At 41.3% G+C, this 19,585-nt stretch overlaps 1 protein-coding gene across 4 annotated transcripts in view; it reads right to left on the bottom strand.

The window, feature by feature from the left end:
* The window catches only part of kcnab1a (potassium voltage-gated channel subfamily A regulatory beta subunit 1a), a gene marked incomplete at its 5' end in the record, with an annotated part of 108,142 nt that overhangs the window by 28,173 nt on the left and 60,384 nt on the right, over positions 1-19,585 (bottom strand). For all 4 annotated transcript variants that reach the window (XM_083695671.1, XM_083695672.1, XM_083695673.1 and 1 more), the window contains one exon: positions 4,635-4,678. In XM_083695671.1, coding sequence (XP_083551797.1) covers positions 4,635-4,678 — 44 coding nt within the window. The remainder of the gene's footprint in view (positions 1-4,634; positions 4,679-19,585) is intronic.

Raw genomic sequence — 19,585 nt, 5'->3', positions numbered from 1 at the left:
AGGGAAAGCCAGCCCTCTCCAAGACTTCTTCATCACAGTAGAGAACTCTACTGGACCTCCTCCCATACAGCCAAGAACCTTGGGGTGATCCTTGACAATCACTTATCCTGTGTGGTGAACATCACAGCAACAGCACGCTCCTGTAGATTCTACCTCTACAAGATCAGAAGGATACGTCCATTCCTCACCAGAGAAGCAGCACAACTTTTGGTCCAAACACTTGTGATCTCTCGCATTGACTACTGCAATGCACTCTTGGCCGGTCTCCCCGCCTCCACCATCAAGCCTCTGCAGCTCATCCAGAACGCTCATTTCTTTGTAATCGGGCAAACTAACAAAATCAGCAGGGGATCAAATAATTATTTCCCCCACTGTATGTGTAGTGATTAACTGACTCTCAAAGGGAGAGAAAGTTGAACAATTTAGAAGAAAATAATATCTTAAAAAATGAAGGTGAAGAGAGAGAGTAAGAGGGAGCTATTCCATTGTATATTTTTTTCTTAGTTTACTTTTCACTTACTTAGCTAATGCAGATAATTTACTCCCCCTTTGTTCCTCTGAGCACGTGCATGCACAGAACAGGCAATAGTAACCGGCAGAGGCTGGTAGGTTGTAGGCTGAGGCTGGTAGGTTGTAGGCTGAGGCTGGTAGGTTTTAGGCTGAGGCTGGTAGGTTGTAGGCTGAGGGGCGGGTATAATGGAATCAGGCAATAGTAACCGGCAGAGGCTGGTAGGTTGTAGGCTGAGGCTGGTAGGTTGTAGGCTGAGGCTGGTAGGTTGTAGGCTGAGGCTAGTAGATTGTAGGCTGAGGAGCGGGTATAATGGAATCAAATGCTATATAATACAGTGCTTTCCATAAGTATTGGAAAGAGGACACATTTTCTTTTTTTTTATTCCAACAGTTTAATTGTTGGATTTCAAATCCAAAGTGTTGGAATAAAAGAAGAGTAAATGTGTCCTCTTTCCAATACGGATTAATAATTTAATTAATTACTAATTGAAATCAAACAATTACTATGAGGTTAAAGCAGATATTCTCAGCTTTAATTCAATGTTTTGTTTTTTTTCAGATTGGTTTCACCATTTAGAAATTACAACCCTTTTTATACATAGTCCCCCTATTTCAGGGTACCAAATCTATTGGAAAATTGGCTTGACAGGTGTTTCTGGTTATTCAGGTGTGTTCCATCACATCATTTGTGCAGGGATAAGAGAGCTGTCAATGTCTAGTATTGATTCTAGTATTGATTCTAGGCTTTGCATTTGCCTTTGGATTCAGCTATTGGCATCTGTCAACACGAGGACCAAAGAGAAGTTAATGAAAGTCAAGGAAGCCATTATGAGGCTGAAATATCAGAAAAATCTATCAGAAACATAGCCAAAACCTTAGACTTACCAAAATCAACAGTTTATAACATTAAAAAAGAAAGAAAGCACTAGCGAGCTCAGCAATCGCGAACGGGCTGATAGGCCAAGAAAGACTTCTATAGTGGATGACTGACGTATGTTCACTATAATAAAACATTTTATAATAATCTGTCCCACAGATCAGGAACACTCTCCAAGAGGTAGGCGTGAATGTGAGACTACCATCCGCAGAATACTTCACCAGCCGAACTACAGAGGCTTCACTGCAAGATGCAAACCACTAGTTATCCTCAAAAAGGATAGTTTATACAGTTTGCTAACAAGTACATAAAAAGCCTGCAGAGATCTAGAAAACGGTCTTGTTATGTACCAGAGTGACTGCAAGAGGAAAGTTTGGAGAAAAAAGGATCTGCCCCAGATGTACAGCATACCACCTCATCTGTGAAACATGGCGGAGGAGGTGCTATGGTTTGGGCATGTATAGCTGCCACAAGAAATGGCTAACTTGTCTTAATTGATGATGTTACTGCTGACAGCAGCTGCAGAATGTATTCTGAAGTGTACAGAAACATCTTGTCTGCTCGAGTACAAGCAATTAACTCAAAATTCATTGAACTACGCTTCATCATACAGTAAGATAATGACCCCAAATATACTGTCATAGCAACTAGGGAGTTTCCGGTCAATGTCTGGTGGGGTCAGTGGGTCAGAGACTTCAGACAGTTATTGCATGCAAAGGATTGTCGATCAAATACTAAACATGAGTACTTTATTTGGACATTATATTATTTATTCCAATACTTTTGGAGCCCTAAAATAGAGGAAGTATGTTTAAAAAATGCTGTGCTTTCGAAATGGTTAACCCAATTTGAAAAAACAACAACATTTAATTAAAGCTGAATCTCTACTTCTCGACCCCTTAGTAATTATTTGATTTCAAATCCAAACTGTTGGAGTATAGAGCTTCCTCTTTCCAATACTTATGGAAGGCACTGTACTGTAGATCCTCATCCTATGAACGTGTGTTATAAATTTTCATTTTTAGGCTAGGTTGTGGTAACCTTATGATGGGTGGGCAAATTTGAGTATCATGCCTGGCTGGATATGCAGTAAATAGCCTAAACCTATCTATGTTACATTGAAATATGAATTCATCCAATCTGCTGTACATAACATATTTTAGCATTGTTCCCTCAGTGACAAACTGTTTGGTGTCTTCCCCTTCTCCCCTCTCGGCCCTCACCTCCCTCCTGGTGTCCCTGGTCAGCTCAGTTTATGTCACAAAGGCTCAGGCCACAGTGGGAGGCAGCCAGGTGGCATTAGACTGACCTTATCGGTACCTACACCACCTGGACAGTTAGACTCAGACATCCACCCTCAGTCACTTTAGCTTACCCAGCCAGCCATCCCCTGCCTTTACTTCCCCCCTCCCTCCCCCTCCATACCTTCTCATTCCTGCCTCCATCTCTACCCTCCCTACCAGTACATCTATGTTACTGTACTGTACCTACTGTGTCCTGTCCAGGGGGGTACTTGTACAAGCTGCCTCATGCTACAGAAACAGGAGTTATGCTCCTGCCCTATGGCCCGTTCTGGGTTCTTATTTAATGTGCTGTACAGAAAAGGTCCTCACAGTTCCACCCAAACCCGAATACCCGAGATCCGACCTAGGACAACATTTAAACATGTCTCTCAAATCCGGGTCCGGTCTGTAATGAAGGTCACGGGTCTCTGGTATGTGTAATGAAAATGAACTTGCCTGTATAGACCCATGAGGACCCATCCACTGCTCCTGTTTCATGTGAGCATTGCAATTAGCTAGCAGTCGTATACTCTCATTTATCAGGCAAGCATAATTTATTGTCGGTACATGCTGCTGCCACATCTTTCTCTCTCTTTCCATTCGGATCTGGTGGGATCGGGTCTGGCCCTGGTAGGGTCTGTACAGGTACAGATCTAATTGTCCACAGGTCTGTTTGGAATGGGTCTGGTTTTCCTTAAATCCAGATCAGGCCTCTGTGTTTAAGAAATTAATTTATGCATATCGGATTCAGGCAAGAGAGCCATGGGTCCTATTTGGAACAGGTCCAACCCTTTGGACCTGTGAAGACCTCTACTGTACAGTACTGAATAAACCTATTTGCCTATGAACTAGCCAGACTGAGACACGACTGAGAAACAGACTCATTAGTTATCCCATGCTAATGTGAACCTAGAAAAAAACACTTATTGACTCCTTTTGCAAGAGGGGTTATCTCTCTCTCACTCTGCAATGGTTGTAGACTGTCTGTTGCATAGCCACCACTGTATTTGCTGTGGGCACACAAACACATGCACGCACATACACACATGCACACACACACACACACACACACACACACACACACACACACACACACACACACACTGACCGACCCTCTCTCTGTATAATTTGCACAATTGTAAATTCAGTTATTATGTATGTATTATGTATTATGTTATGTAACAAGGGCCCTCCATCTGCAAGGGCCCTCCATCATGTGAGAGAGGCAGCCCATCAGCACTGGAGGAGAGAGGGGGGCGTGGGGTAAAGAGGATGTGAATGTGCCACAGGGCACTGGAGAAGAGAGAGAGAGGAGATGGTGATAGAGGTAAAGAGGGTGTGAATGTGCCACAGGGGGTTAACTGTAGAGCAGGGGTTTAAATCAAGAATAGATGCCATGACAACAGAGAAAAACACAAAAGTAAACAATACAATCTTGGATCCTAATACAAACCAGTAAAGGCCCTTGGTTAGAGGTGATTTATAGATCTATAGCAGTCGTGGGTGGAGGACAACACCACAACCATTCATATATAAGAGGGTTTTTTACTGAGAAACAACAGGCACCTCACACTCAGCAGACGTCTGTATCAAATAAAACTAGGATAGATGCTGTGAGACACGCACACACACACACATGCACACACACAGACAGCCCCTTTGGGTATTTGCATATGTTAATATAAGCGCTGACTTGACTGTTCTACATTTCTCTCCAGATGCTAGATATTGTGGTATCAGTACTGCACTACACAAGATCACTCTGCACAGATAAGGCTGTAAACATTTATGAATAGTCCCCAAAGACTTGCTTTGTTTTCTATCAATTCACATGAGTAGAAAAATAGTGAAAAAAAGCACTTCTGACTGAGGCATGATTTGAACCTGGGTCTCCCACACGAGAGACATGCACAAACATGTATCCCCAGCAGCAGTAGAGTTAGAGGGGTTAGGAACTGACTTACCCAGTCCCAAGCATGATACTCTGAGCCCTGACTTCCCCAGGTTCCTGGATGGAGAAAGAAGAGGAGCAGTTACTCAATGGTTTTCGACCAGGAAAGTGGAATAAAACAAATAAATAAAAAATCACAAAGCAGAGATACTGTAAACACAGGAGTTACCTGTAGTAGGAGAGGGAAACTGATAGTGAGTGTGATGTCAACATAGCTAACAGTCAAGAGAATAACAAAAACAGGTCTTTATTTTTACAGGGTGGTTCTAGTCCTGCCACAACGATCTGACACTTTGACAGCATATCTGTCTCCCTGATTTCACTGCAACAGTAAATTGGAATCCGCTTGCAGCCTTTCTGGCAATCCCATGTGTGTGTGTGTGTGTGTGTGTTTATTTGTGTGTACATAATAACATCAAATAACAATTTAATCTAACATACCAAGAGAGAGAGAGATAGAGAGAGCGGGTGAGAGGGAGAGAATGATAATGATACAGTAAATAGAGAGTGATAATAATACTGTGTACCAGAAAGAGCAAAACATGAGTTTCAAGAGAAAATAGAGAGCGTTGTAACAAAGAGAGAGAGGCTAATGATAGTGGTATCAGCAGAGTCTGATTAGAGCCTATATGGTAAGAGAGGCAGGACAGAGAGTGCTGTATATCTGTCTCTGCTGTCTGAAGGTATTGAAGGCCATCTGGTGTTTGTATCTGTTCAATCAGTTTGCACCTCATCAGATGTAACACAATGTGTGTGTGTGTGTGTGTGTGTGTGTGTGTGTGTGTGTGTGTGTGTGTGTGTGTGTGTGTGTATGTGTATGTGTGTGAGAGTGTGCACTATAAGTGTATGTAGAGTTATGTCATGTTGCGTAACACTGTGTGATGGTGAGTGTTTCTGATGTGCTGTGACATTACAAACGGATGAAACAAAGTAATACACACACACACACACACACACACACACACACACACACAGAATAATCCCACCACAATTGCCACTCTGAAGGTGGTGCAGCCCTGCCATGACTAATCAGGTCTCAGTTCCTATCTCACAAACTGCGGCCACTGGACTGACATAATAATATGTGAGTGACACATGAGCACATGGAAATGAACAAGCATGCATGCAGACGCACACACACACACACACACACACACACACACACACACACACACAGACACACACACACATGCACACACTCTCTCTCTCTCTGTCTATTGAATTGAAAATAAACTAGAAGATTTAGAATTACAACCAGATGTGAGGCTCAAAAAAATCAGTGCCTAACTTTGCAAAAACATAATTCAGATTCTGAAGATTTTTGAGTAAGGTGGCAGTTGCTTAGTTTGCCTTTGGGCTAGTCCCCTATGTACAGTAGTATGTGTCACTCATCAATCACCTGTCATGATCACTCAAGTGATTCATTACTGACATTTACGTGGCATATCCTTCAATCACTGCTTTCCTAATAGATGACAATAACCATTCAACCTCAATGCAACTTCACTAAATCAATCCAGAGATGATTACCCCAACTGTGACCTCTCCAGTCACTAGCACTGCAGCACAAAATAAGGACAAAGGCATTGCCTGTCATCAAAAGCACTGCTTTCTCGCAAGTAAAGAATGTGGTGTTTCTACTGTACTGAAGTTATACTCTCTCTATACAGTGCAAGTGAGTAGAAGTGTGTAACTTTGAGAACTCTCTGCTGTATATTCTATTTTATGAAGGAAGATACACTGGGAATTCCATCATGGCATACATAACTATGAAACTTAAGAACCATGGCCTGCCATCTGTGTTCTTTCGAATTTAGAGCAGGAGTGAGAATACACTGAGTCAGGGAGTATACACAAGTGATTGATGATGATGTCCTAGTTGGCTAGCTGTGGCAATGAGTGATGATGATACAGGTGTGCTCTATTTCAGGGCCAAACAGAGGCTGGGCCAGAGCCAGAGCACAGAGATAGATCACCTGGAAGAGCCTTACACACAAAAACGCATTAACAGAAGATCATATATGGCGGCATCTTCGCCGGTAAAAAATGAACTCCCACATCGGTGGATATGATGTGATGGGGAGAATAGTAGAGATGGAGAGAAAAGAAGAAATGGAGAGAGTGAGTGAGAGATGGAGAGAATTTTAAAGTGATTGAGAAATGTGGGCGGCATTAGAGAGATGGAGAGAAAGAGATATTGACTGCCTCATTCAAACACACATTCAAAAACCCCTATCCCCATGCGTATTCAAAGCTTATTGAAATACAGTATAGATAAATCCCCCCCCCCCCCCCCCCCCAGTGTTATGCAAACATCCATTATAAACATCCATATTAAGTAGGTTACAGTGTTAATCACTGTTTCCATGGGCAACAGTAACCAAGGGGCGCAATGTTCCTTCAGTGACAACATCACTTCCTGGGGACTGCAGTATCTGCTTTTCCTCCCTCCCTCCCTCTCTTCCCTTACCCCTTTCTCTCCCTCTTTCTCCCTAGCCCTAACCCTAAACCCAGACCTAACCCTTACCCCAGTCCTAACCTTACCCCAGTCCTAACCTTACCCCAGACCTAACCCTTACCCCAGTCCTAACCCTTACCCCAGTCCTAACCTTATCCCAGTCCTAACCTTACCCCAGTCCTAACCTTACCCCAGTCCTAACCTTATCCCAGTCCTAACCTTACCCCAGTCCTAACCTTATCCCAGTCCTAACCTTACCCCTAACACCAACCCCAAACATGGCCCTACTGTAGCTCTAACCGTAACCTCATGTCAGTTACTGTAAGACAGGGCTTTTCAACTACAGTATATTCTTAAGGGGGACAGAATATTATTTGCAGGGGGGCAGACATTTTCCACATGCATGCAATTATTCATCCCATGTACTGTATACACTGGTAAAACAACGGACAAATACCTTTAATTAATAATAATCAATTCTCTTATACTGGAGTGCCCATTAGTAGGCCTACATATGTTCATAATGTTCTTTCCTTTCCTCACTTGTCTCACTTGGATAGTGGATATCACTGAATATGAATACAGTACACACAGTGATTTCTTTCCCTTCTAATGAGAAAAATTCCACTTCTCAGGCAATGATGAAGGTGTTCATTTGGCAGGAGGGAACGTGTGTTTGATTTAATAACATTCACACAGGTATGTTGATCGTCTGGCAAGCAAACACTGATAGGCTATAAACTGGGACCTTGGTGATATTGATACCGTATTTTTGGGGGGGATTCTTTTGCAGATGTTTAAAATATATCGAAGGGCCAGTCTAAGTTCATAGGCCGGATCTGGTTGATTTAGCCTGATTAAGATAAAACTCATAAAAATTAACTAGATTACACATGCCAATCATTCTATTCTATTCTAAAATCCATGCCTTCAAAACCTCATTGAAAACTCTCATTCAAACCCTAAACATTCTGGAACAAATGTAATATGTTTTGTCACAGTGGGGTCGTATGTACAAATAGTCCCATGTATAATCCCATGTACGACTAATTACTGCACTATGGAACAGTAGGAGAGGTTAGCTTCTCCGCTACCATAATTTAGACTCTATAGCCTGTTAATTAATTTCTCTCTCTTTAATTAGTCGTATGAAGCTCTCATTCTGCTCTCTGGCGGTGGTGTGTGTGTGTGTGTGTGTGTGTGTGTGTGCGTGTGTTTGTGTGTGCGAGTGTGTGTGCATGCTTCCGTGTGTTTATGTGTGTTTCTTTTTCATTTAAGTTGAAAGTGAGCAAGACGCACATTTCACACTATGGCCACCTGGGTAGATAGGAAAGGGGAATTAATGACATGAGAGAAAGAAAGAAAGAAAGAAAGAAAGAAAGAAAGAGAAAGAGAAGACAGAGAGAGAGTGAGAGAGAACAGAGAGAAAGACAACAGAACAGAAGGAGTGATAGGACAACTGAAGTGTGAGCATCTGTAATTGATGACCCAGTGATGATAATAAAGATTACATTTTTTTTAATTATCATGAAAAATGAGCCTTGTTACCCTTGCTCTAGACCAAAGTGTCATCCAAGACAAGGTTATATCTATCATTGTGAAGACCACACTCAAAATGTCACTGGACAGTTGGGCTCAATGGCTGATGATTTATCCAGATGAGGAAAGACTTTCTTCGCCTCCATCTCTCATCTGCCTTTCACCTGTCTGTCTCTCAGCTATGTCCCCTGTCAACCCCCTTTCCCTCTGTCTCACCCTATCTCTCTCTGTCATTCTTATCATCTTGCCATTCCGTTCTTTCAGTTGTACAAAGTACATTTTGACTTAGTGCTCTGTCTCTCTGTCTCTATACTAGTAAATTAAATTAATCTGGTTTAGACTCAGTGTGTTGCTGTAGTTATCCTGCCAGAAGCTTAGGGTGCTAGTTTCTGTTGAGAATAGACTGTATTTGAAGCCAATCGCTGTTAAGCACTAGTGGGAGGGCCTGCAACTTTTATAACTACTTAAATAGGCTGGTCGTTAACTGGTTGTTAGGAGGGAGGGGCTGCAACTCTCCTAGGTCATCAGCAATTACAGAATCTGTACTTCTTTCCTGACTGTCTAAGAGCGACAGCTTCTTGACATGAAGATGCGGGAGTCTATCTGTGGGAGTCCATCGAGGAAGGACTGAGAGAAGGGCCAGACTACTAAGTATTTGTTTTCGCTACTCTTTATTGTATTTCGTGCTACCTGAATCGTATATTGCCTACAAACCCTCTAACTCTATCACTGTAATTACCATAATGTGCAAAGCATCTAATCTAGTCTACCCACCATGCTCAACTGGCCATGACCTCGCTGTCACGAGAGGACTTTGGAACTGCCAGTCAGAGGTCCAGAATGCAGAGGCTATCTCAGCCTATGCCTGCTTCATGTCCCTCCACTTCCTGGCTCTCACCGAGACATGGATTAAACCGGAAAACACAGCTATCCTCGTCTCACCTATGTGGTCACATAATGTCCTTCCCCTGTCACACCTGTCCATATCCATTTTTGAGTTCCATGCTGTTTCTGTCACCTTCCCTGTCAAACTTCACATTGTTGTTATCTATCATCCCCCAGGTCAGCTTGGTGACTTCTTGGAAGAGATGGATGTCCTTCTCAGCTTCTTCCCTGAGGACGGCACATCACCCACACTACTGGGTGACTTCAAAATCCAGTCAGAAAAATGTCTGTCGTCTGACTTAACCTTCTCTCCTCGTTCAACCTTACCCTTTCCCACTCTGCTCTGACTCATAAGGCGGGCAATCAGCTTGACCTTGTCTTCACCAGACCTTCTCATACCTCCAACCTTACCTTGTTACCCCTCTTCCAGTTTCTGGCCATCATTTTGTATCCTACTCCCTTCCCCTCCAATCCACCCCCTCCCAGTCAGACTCTACCCAAATTGTATCCACTCATAGCAACCTGCAAACCCTCTCCTTCACCTCTCTCTCTTCCTCTGTCTTATCCTCCCTACCCTCTGTTGAATCCTTCTTCCTTCTTTCTACTGATGCAGCCTCCTCCACCCTCCACTCTTTCCTCATCCTTTGACTCTCTCTGTCCACTGACCACAAGGCCAACACAATTCTCTCCACGCACTACTTGGCTGTCTGAAACCCTGCAAACTTGTAGATTAGGGCTCTGGGCAGCTGAGAGGAAATGGAATAAATCCAGCCTCCCTGATGACCTAAAACCTTATTTCTCTCTCCTCCTCAACTACACCCCCTCTGCATCAGCTGCTAAAGCTTCCTACTACGATTCCAAAATTCCATCCTCTGTCTCTGACCCAAGGAAACTGTTCTCCACAACTGTTCTTTTACTCACTCCTCCACCTACCCCCCCTCCCTCCTCTCTGTCTGCAGATGACTTTGTCACCTATTTTGAAAAGAAGATTACATTAGCAACTCCTTCAATCAACCTCTCACCAACACTGCTACCACTCTGCTACTGCTACCACTCCTCTCAAACCCACTGTGCTACCCTCGGTCTCTGGTTTATCAGCTCTTTCCACCCTCTCCCCTGATGATCTACTAAAACTTGTCACATTCAAGCGGGCAGCCACCTGCCATCCTATCCCCTCACCCTTTCTCCAATCCATCTCCAAAAACCTCCTTCCGTTCCTTACCACCATAATCAATTCCTCTCTATCCACAGGATCTGTCCCAGCTGTCTTTAAGACAAGCCTATTCTCAAGAAACCAACTCTTGATCTGTCTGCTGTCCATAACTACAGACCGGTATCTCTTCTCTCCTTCTTATCTAAAACCCTTGAACGTGCTGTCTCTAACCAACTGTCTCACTATCAGAACAACCTCCTTGACCCTCACCAATCCGGCTTTAAGGCTGGGCACTCTACTGAGACTGCTCTCCTTACTCTCACGGAGACCTTCCACTCTGCTCGAGCTTCCTCCTTCTCCTCTATTCTCATTCTTCTGGACCTGTCTGCTGCATTCAACACAGTAAACCACCATATCCTTCTCTCCACCGTCTCAGAGCTGGTCATCTCTGGCTCTGCACTCTCCTGGTTTGCATCCTACCTGGCCGATCACTCTTACCAGGTGATGTGGAGAGGGTCGCTGTCCTCTTCATGCGCCCTCACCACTGGGGTCCCCCAGGGCTCAGTCCTAGGGCCCTTACTATTCTCCCTTTATACCAAATTTCTTGGCTCTGTAATTTCCTCAAATGGTTTCTCTTACCACTGCTATGTTGATGAAAGTCAACTCATTCTCTTTCCCCCCCTCTGACACACAGGTGGCAACACGTGTCTCTGCGTGTCTTGCAGACATTTCTGCTTGGATGTCAGCCCATCACCTCAAGCTCAACCTTAACAAGACTGAGCTGCTCTTCCTCCCGGGGAAAGCCTGCCCTCTCCAAGACTTCTCCATCACAGTCAAGAACTCCACTGTGACCTCCTCCCAGACAACCAAGAATCTTGGGGTGATCCTTGACAACCACTTGTCCTGTGTGGCAAACATCACAGCGACAGCACGCTCCTGTAGATTCTTCCTCTACAACATCTGAAGGATACGTCCATTCCTCATGGGAGAAGCAGCACAACTCTTGGTCCAGGCACTTGTGATCTCCCGCCTTGACTATTGCAACACACTCTTGGTCTGGCTCCCCGCCTCTACCATCAGACCTCTGCTTCTCATCCAGAATTCTACTGCCTTACTTTAGACAAATGTACTTTGGATAAAACGCTTTGGATAAAAGTGTCGGCTAAATGTCAAAAATGTAAAAATATTTAAAAAGTTTTGATAAATCACATCCCCTTTTTGTCCATTATCTCTCTCCTCTGACCCTGAGCCTGCATCGTTTCCACATGACTTCTCCTAGCCTCTCCAATCTCACCCTTATATCACTTTCTATCCATCTAACCTCATTATCTACCCTATTATATTGCCTGCCTTTCACCTGTCTTTTACCTTTTCCCCTTCTCCATCTATCCATCAACCCAAACACCCATCTCTTGCTGAATTTCTATACATCTGCTTAACCTGACCGTCCATCAGGTTAGGGTTGGACATTAACAGTGAGTGGTTAGGGTTAGGGTTAGGAATAGCTTTGAAGTGGTTAGGGTAAGTGTAAGTTATCAGGGGAAGGTATTAGCAAACACTAGCAACAAGAATTAGCAGATTAGATTAAAGTCTTGGTTATACAGCCTACAGCACCTCCAAATTACAACCTACCAAAGCATTCTTTCTTCGGTATCATCACTATGACAATTAGGTCTTATAATGTTACGAATTCTTCCTTTTCTTTCAATAGCTATGAGAATTATGTCTTATTATATGTAGAATAGGAAAAGTGATTGAACGTCAATATTTGCATGTGCAGGTTATGATGCAGGTCTGGACATACCCCCTACACACTTCCGGCCAGTGGCTCTCTAAATTCTCAACAGAACAGTCTGGTGGATGGCCAGGTGCCTGAGGGATGTCTCTCTCTCCTACCCTGCATTTGACTGGTGTAAAGATGGAGGGTGGCACAGTAGGACAATGAGACTGCCTTTGTTAACTTTGGTGTAGAACCTTTTGAGTTTAGTCAGACTGCAGATATACAGTTCCCTTCTTTGTTTGGCTCTATACTAAGATTTTAAATCAAACAATACGTTGGTAAAGTGATTGCATCATAATCAAAGTAAACCATGACAACAAAGCTGTCTAGGGACAAACATAGCAAGTTTGTATTGGAAGCTCCATAGAAGACTTGTAAATATACTGTAGCTATTTTAGCTATTTTTTTGCATGATAACATATTTTTATTTGATATTTGAGATATGTGTACTGGTACAAGTAACGTGGCTAATGTGGCTACTCGCTAAAAATTATTATTATTATCGCAAAAAATTGAGTTTTGAAAATAAATCTAACCTGCCCAGTTTTTCACACTGTCTCCATTTCCATGATAGGGAAAGAAAGGAATCATGAACACTAGCCAATTTTAATACGGTGGGATCAAGTTTGACAGCCAAATATTACCATTTTCAGGTTAGTTTTGCAGCACTGAACGTTTGTTTGGCTGACGTTCCATTTTACCAGTGTATTACTATGAGGTTAAAGTAGAGATTCTCAGCTTTTATTTGATGGTATTTGTGTACATATTGGTTTCACCATTTAGAAATTAATAGTAAATAGTTATAAATAATTCCCCTATTTTAAAGCACCAAAAGTAATGGGACAGATTCATAAAATGTCAAAAAATAAGCAGTCATTTTTTATATTTGGTCGACAATCCTTTGCATGCAATAACTACCTGAAGTCTGTGGAGGGGAGTTGTATTGTCATATTATTGTATGTAGCCTACTGGGATACAGGAGAGTTTATGACAGTACATATAAACACTTATTTGCAAGCCCTACTCTTTGCAATAACACATGGGACTGCTGTGTGGCAGTCATAGAGCCGCAGGCGATGGAAGTCAAGTCATTACAAGTTACTTTCGGGAACAAATGTTACTATCTTTGCAAACCCAGAAAGTTTTAATTAGTTCTATATCATTTGATCGTTTTGACTAAATACTGAGTAAAGATAGCAACATGAGAGAGGCGCGTACAGTTCTGTTGTCAAGCACACTTCCGGGTTCACTATGTTTTCCGAAAGTCTTTCAGTTATTTTTCTCTTAAAAATAAGACTGCCCTGTAAAAGGTTTAAATGCTAGTCATGCTGAACTGTAAGCAGATAACCTATATGCTGTAACATAGAGTGACCTGTACATTGTGTCCCAGTAGCAGCCATTAAATCGAATCCTACTGACCTTGACCATCATTGCTTCAGATGATCCTTAGTACGGTGTTACCTGTGCATTACAGCATGTCTCTTTCATTCTACCATTGTACCATTTGGACAACATAGGGCACTCATTGGACTATAGAAATATTTTAAATTATTACAGTTATTAGACAATTTTCATGAAATATTATTGTTGTTTTTAATAAATGAATTTTCTAAATGTTTTCAATTATTATAAAACTGTACCCAGAGAGGCTTGGAGAACCTGCACTGTCCTATTGTCATATTTGGGCACATTTTGTAGTGCTCCAATTGAAAAGCAATGAAGCGAAAACTGGTTTGCTAGTCATGCTGTTGTCAAATGAGGTCTTGCATTACCAGGGATTTATCAATAAGTGGGTCTCTGTTTCTACTATATCTCATGATGGTAAATGTAGGATAGAGGTACATTAATTAAGAGTAATTACACCTATAATTACACAAATCCGGTGTAAAAAAAAATAGCAAATACAATTTCCCAACTATGCAACCATTGCAAATAATGTTGCATGATTTCACATCAGGGTTAGCTTTCAAAGCATTTATTGGTGCATTTATAACTGGATCTTGACCAAGCACCAAGTGAATATAGAACTATATTTGTATACACAATATGGTACTTATCACCATGTGTACACTGCTCTATTATTGTTTTGTATCTGTGTCATTTTGCTTCTCTGTGTGCTGTATGTGATTTAGTTGGTTTCTATCAGCCCACTGTATAGACAATATGTGTACAATTAATTGTTTCTTTGTGTGTAAGTCTATATTGCTTTGCTAAGTAGGTAATGTGTGCAAGTTGGCTATGTTGTTTATCTGTCTGTTCAGCTCTGAGTAATCCCCTGACAAACAACAACAACACTAAACAACAGCACAATCACACACACACACACACACACACACACACACAACTACGTTGTTATTAGGGATGCTGGCAGGGACTGGAATGTGTTGAGAAGACAGACAGATTGAGAGCACAGCCGTAACAGCAGGATTTGCTGACTTCGTTTTTTGGCCACCATCATTAAAAGCAGAGAGAGAGAGAGAGAGAGAGAGAGAGAGAGAGAGAGAGAGAGAGAGAACCGGAATAGAACTTCTGAATTCCAAACCACCGCCTTTTGAACTTTTCCATGGAGACCTGCTTGTTGTGGTTTGTGCGTTCGAAAACACAGAGCTCATTTGTAACGGTCGACTGTGGGGTCTATTACTCAGCAATCGGCTGAAAATGTCTGGTGACTTTACTAGGGCATGGCTCCAATACGCTAAGTTACAGCAGACAAACAGACGCACAGGTAACACTTTACATTATAAAAGTGTAAAGGGTTTATAAATGGTTTATAATTAATTAATAAATCACTTATAATTATATATATCACAATATTATTAAATTCTAAACTTTTTACAAACAGTTGTAAGTCATTAGTTGAGACTGATCGATATTCACTTGGTGCTTGACCAGGAAGTGGGTTTGACAGCTCTCTTGTGTTGCTATATTTAATCAATATTTGGTGAAAACTATCAAATGATATATAACATTTACAGATGATCAGTAGGCTATGGCCAGCTGCTGCCTGGAAGAAAAATAGAAAGATGTAAATCACATAGTGCTAGTAGCTTACTTCAAAGGTAGCTAGCTAGTTTTGATACTGTCATGACTGGCTAACATACAGCTACCTAGCTAGCTCCACATCAGTGTGGCTTTGTCGTAAGCGTGAAACAACTTGTAGTTTAAGTACCGATAGTACACAGTTTACTATAAGCTGTGTGGGACCACTGGTGTTACTCACTAGCTAGCTAGAATCAATGCCAAATGAGGCAAGGTAATAGCTAGTTAGCCAGTATCACCTGTAGCAAGCCTGTAAATTGGTTCCAATGTGAAACGCACCTTTCAAACTGTTTATTAACTTATCTATTTCATTCCGCAGCAGGCCAGTAGACTGCAGTTTCTTATTGGGTTATGTTTTGTTAAAAGTTAATGCCATCTCTGTCATTACTGTAGTATAGACAAGCATGAATAAACAACTGATGTGAATTATTCATTTGACTACTTATTGTGAACCATGCAAGGCTGGATCACTTTACTTGATGTCCCCTATAAACATGCATTACTGTTCATAATTGCTTATGAAAGGTAAAGCTACTTTACTTGGAGTGCCTTAATTTAGATGTTATACTGTAGGTGCACAATAATTATGCTTAGTTACAAATGTTTGTAACTCAATAATTAATGTTAGTAACTCATTCATAAATGGTAAATGGTGTTACACTTTACCTTAAGGTCACATTTCATCAGTTACAAATATTGATAACTCATTAATAAATGTTGATAACTCATTAATAAATGGTTAAGGTGTGACATTTCATCAGTTCTACATGTTTGTACCTTTTATATGGTCAGAGGTTTTCTCCGGAAGTACACAGGATAGAAGAGTACTCACGTGAATTAATTATCAATGTTGTCTACTCATTGATTTACCCAAACCAGCTCAGAGCACTAACCACACATCGGTGAACACAGAGAAGGGGTAAGTAGTGGATACATAACAACAAATAAAATCTGTAAACCTGCAGGGTGGGCATGTTTAAATGAGGAATGTGTTGACAAGGACATCAGGATTTCAAGGGCCATGGTTAAAAAACTAGGTGACAGCTGTAAACTACTTTGGGAGATCTTCACATTGTACTGTATGTAAAGATGTGTTTAATCTGTGATTTTCTCTCAGAGAGAGAAAGAGAGTTAAACCAAACAAATTAATCTCTAAACTCCTCATCAAATATTCAGCTGATTGAAGTTATTCTCTGCACATTGGTCCTATACAGAAAAATATGTGGTTTATTCTTGTACAATCTCCTACTGGTGGTAGAAAACGGTATACTGTAAGATATGTAGATACTGTATACTGAATGCACAACTCTGCTCTTGAGGGTCCACAGTGTATTCTGGCTTTAATCCATCAGAGACTGATTTGTACAAGTTCCGCCTGATGTTTGGACTTGTTGCCCAATTACTGACACAAACGAAATCGAGGACTGGAGTGTTGCTCACATGAGTGTAAGCTCTAGAGCTCTGGAGAATAATGTGCACGCGGTGATCTTTGAAGGCTGCTGCTGCTTGTGGAGAAAAAAAGCCACTATTACATCTCCAGGATGGTTCAGGACTAAACATTGTCAGATTTGGTAAGGATAAGTAAATAATTCTGTGATGAATTATACTCCTTGACTTTACATAAATCATGTGTAAACATCTCACAATACCCATAAGCAATGTACTGTAAGACGGTGCAAAAGAAAATGTTAGAGGCAACATTATAATACTGTTCATGCATGCAAGTATACTGTGCATGCATGTACTGTACGAGCACACACATTAATTTAGATTCACTCAAGGGAGGTAAAAACCATGCTTGCAGAATCCCTGGCTACTAGTTTGTGTTCAGGAGAAAAGGAGGGAGGGGACCCTTAAATAAATCCTACGTGGAGGTTAGAAGTGGTTTTATGGATTTTCTCTGAATTAGTTTAATGGACCCTCTTTTACACACACACACACACACACACACACACACACACACACACACACACACACACACACACACACACACACACACACACACACACACACACACACACACACACACACACACACACACACACTTCAATGCATGTCCCCATAAAACTACTCTAGGACAGAAATGTACAGACAAAGTCTCTAAAATAATTATGGGTAAAGAAACATTAAATAAGACTCCTTTAACAACAACCACCTCAAACAATTTATATGTATTTATTTACATTTCAGATTATGTGATCCATCACAACCAAGTTGGAAAGATAAGAATCATAAGGAAGCAGAAGAAGAAGCGTTGAAGCAAATAGAAAGAAATATACGGGAGGGAAATATGAGACAGTTTTGTGTACTTTACTCTTTCATCTCACAAACTACCACTTGCGGAAGCCCTTTCAGCAAGATAAAACTCCTTATAGAAGAACCTTCTGGAAGCCTTCACTGTTATGGCATTGTATCGCTGTAGCCTGGAGGGTCTCTCATTACAAGGCCAAATGTTGGCTCTGGTGCCACACACTGAGACATACATAACACACACTCAGGAGAGAAGTCAAGCTGTAACAAAACCAAGAGCTGCTGGAGAGAGACAGGTGCAATAGAATGCTTCAGGTGTAGGGGTGTGTGTGTGTGTGTGTGTGTGTGTCTGTGCGTGCGTGCGTGCGTGCGTGCGCACGCACTATCAAAGAAAAACAATATCATTAATAAATAATAGAGTAACAATACAGCCTGTTACAAGAGTTCATCATTACAGTGAGTATCCAGGGAAAAGTATACTTTTTACAGATTCAGCATCCTGTGTTCTATCCTGTGTGGTGCGATTAAAAAGAAATTCGCTGCCTAACCTTTAAATGAGGGGTAGTGGAGCCAGGTGCCTGTGTGTGTGTGTGTGTGTGTGTGTGTGTGTGTGTGTGTGTGTGTGTGTGTGTGTGTGTGTGTGTGTGTGTGTGTGTGTGTGATCTGTTCTGATTTCCTTTCCTGGGCATTCAATGGAGTGAATTAGGACTGTAAAAGTGCTTATAAAGGGGTACATGCAATGTAAAGGTGCACTGCTAAGCATTATCAGGTTAATTTGTTGTAATCTCATTTTATAATCCACACATTAATTAAAGGGGCAATCTAGGATTCAAACAACATCAAAGCAGACACCACTTGTTTTGGTAAACAGCTGAGGGAAGAGGCTGGAGAAATGTAACTGCTCTCAAATCATAGACGGAGCTCCGGATGCAAGGGCTTAAAACAATGGTTTTAATCATGTTTTGAAGCAGTTACATTGTTTATAAACAATGTTGTAAAACAAGCTTATATTTTGGGTTCTTATGGTTAAATCAATGATATATTGCAATTGATTCTTAAAGAATATAATTTATAAATGCCTCATGAGCTTAGTTCAACAGTCCAAAAATGGATGTACCAATCCCAGATTGCCTCTTTAAAAAAGAGCTGCAATCTGCTCACTGTCAACCAGCACATCAACACACTGTACACATATGCAAGAAGACAGAATACACAGAACACGTGTAAGAGAAAGTGGGTCCATAAAACAGCAGGTTGAGGAAGCATTAGTTGGCTTGGACTGTAGCTATAATTAAGAGCCTGTGATTGATTTGAGGTGTATTTATTGATTGGTATGATTGAAAATAATGCTTTGTTGGTTCAACCTCTTCTTTTGAATTCATTCAATTGAAATATATTTTGTGATGTTAACTTATAACGGTTTGAGGTAACTTGGTTGGGGCATGCTCATGCAGACTTATTATTAATGTTGCTGGCCATGATTTGTGCCTCTTTTTGATGTGTTGATTGTGTCTATCCTGCTCCACCGTTTATATGGTATTTGCTGTTAGCAGTGCAATTAAGGAAGTGTGTGCTCTGCCAGTCCTGCAGTTTTCTTTAGTGCAAGACATGTAAAGAGAGGAAAAATCTGCATCATGTCTTCCTTCATCCCTGCAACTGGTGAAAACGACTACAATATGTTTTGAGTCATGCTCTTGTGTAATTGGACAAACTTAGTTATTTGATTTACAGAAAACTAATTGCTGATTACCAGTTGGAGAAATATTTTTAGGGAATTCCAATTAACAAATCTGGTCTGAACAAACTAAAATAATGTAAATTACTTCTTACCGGTTAAAGTAATTGTGTAGGTAAATCCAA

This window comes from Argentina silus, assembly GCF_951799395.1.
Source record: "Argentina silus genome assembly, chromosome: X".
In the NCBI taxonomy this organism is placed as follows: domain Eukaryota; kingdom Metazoa; phylum Chordata; class Actinopteri; order Argentiniformes; family Argentinidae; genus Argentina; species Argentina silus.
The sequence above is the reverse complement of the archived record's forward strand: the minus strand, read 5'-3'. Positions and strand labels throughout refer to the sequence as shown.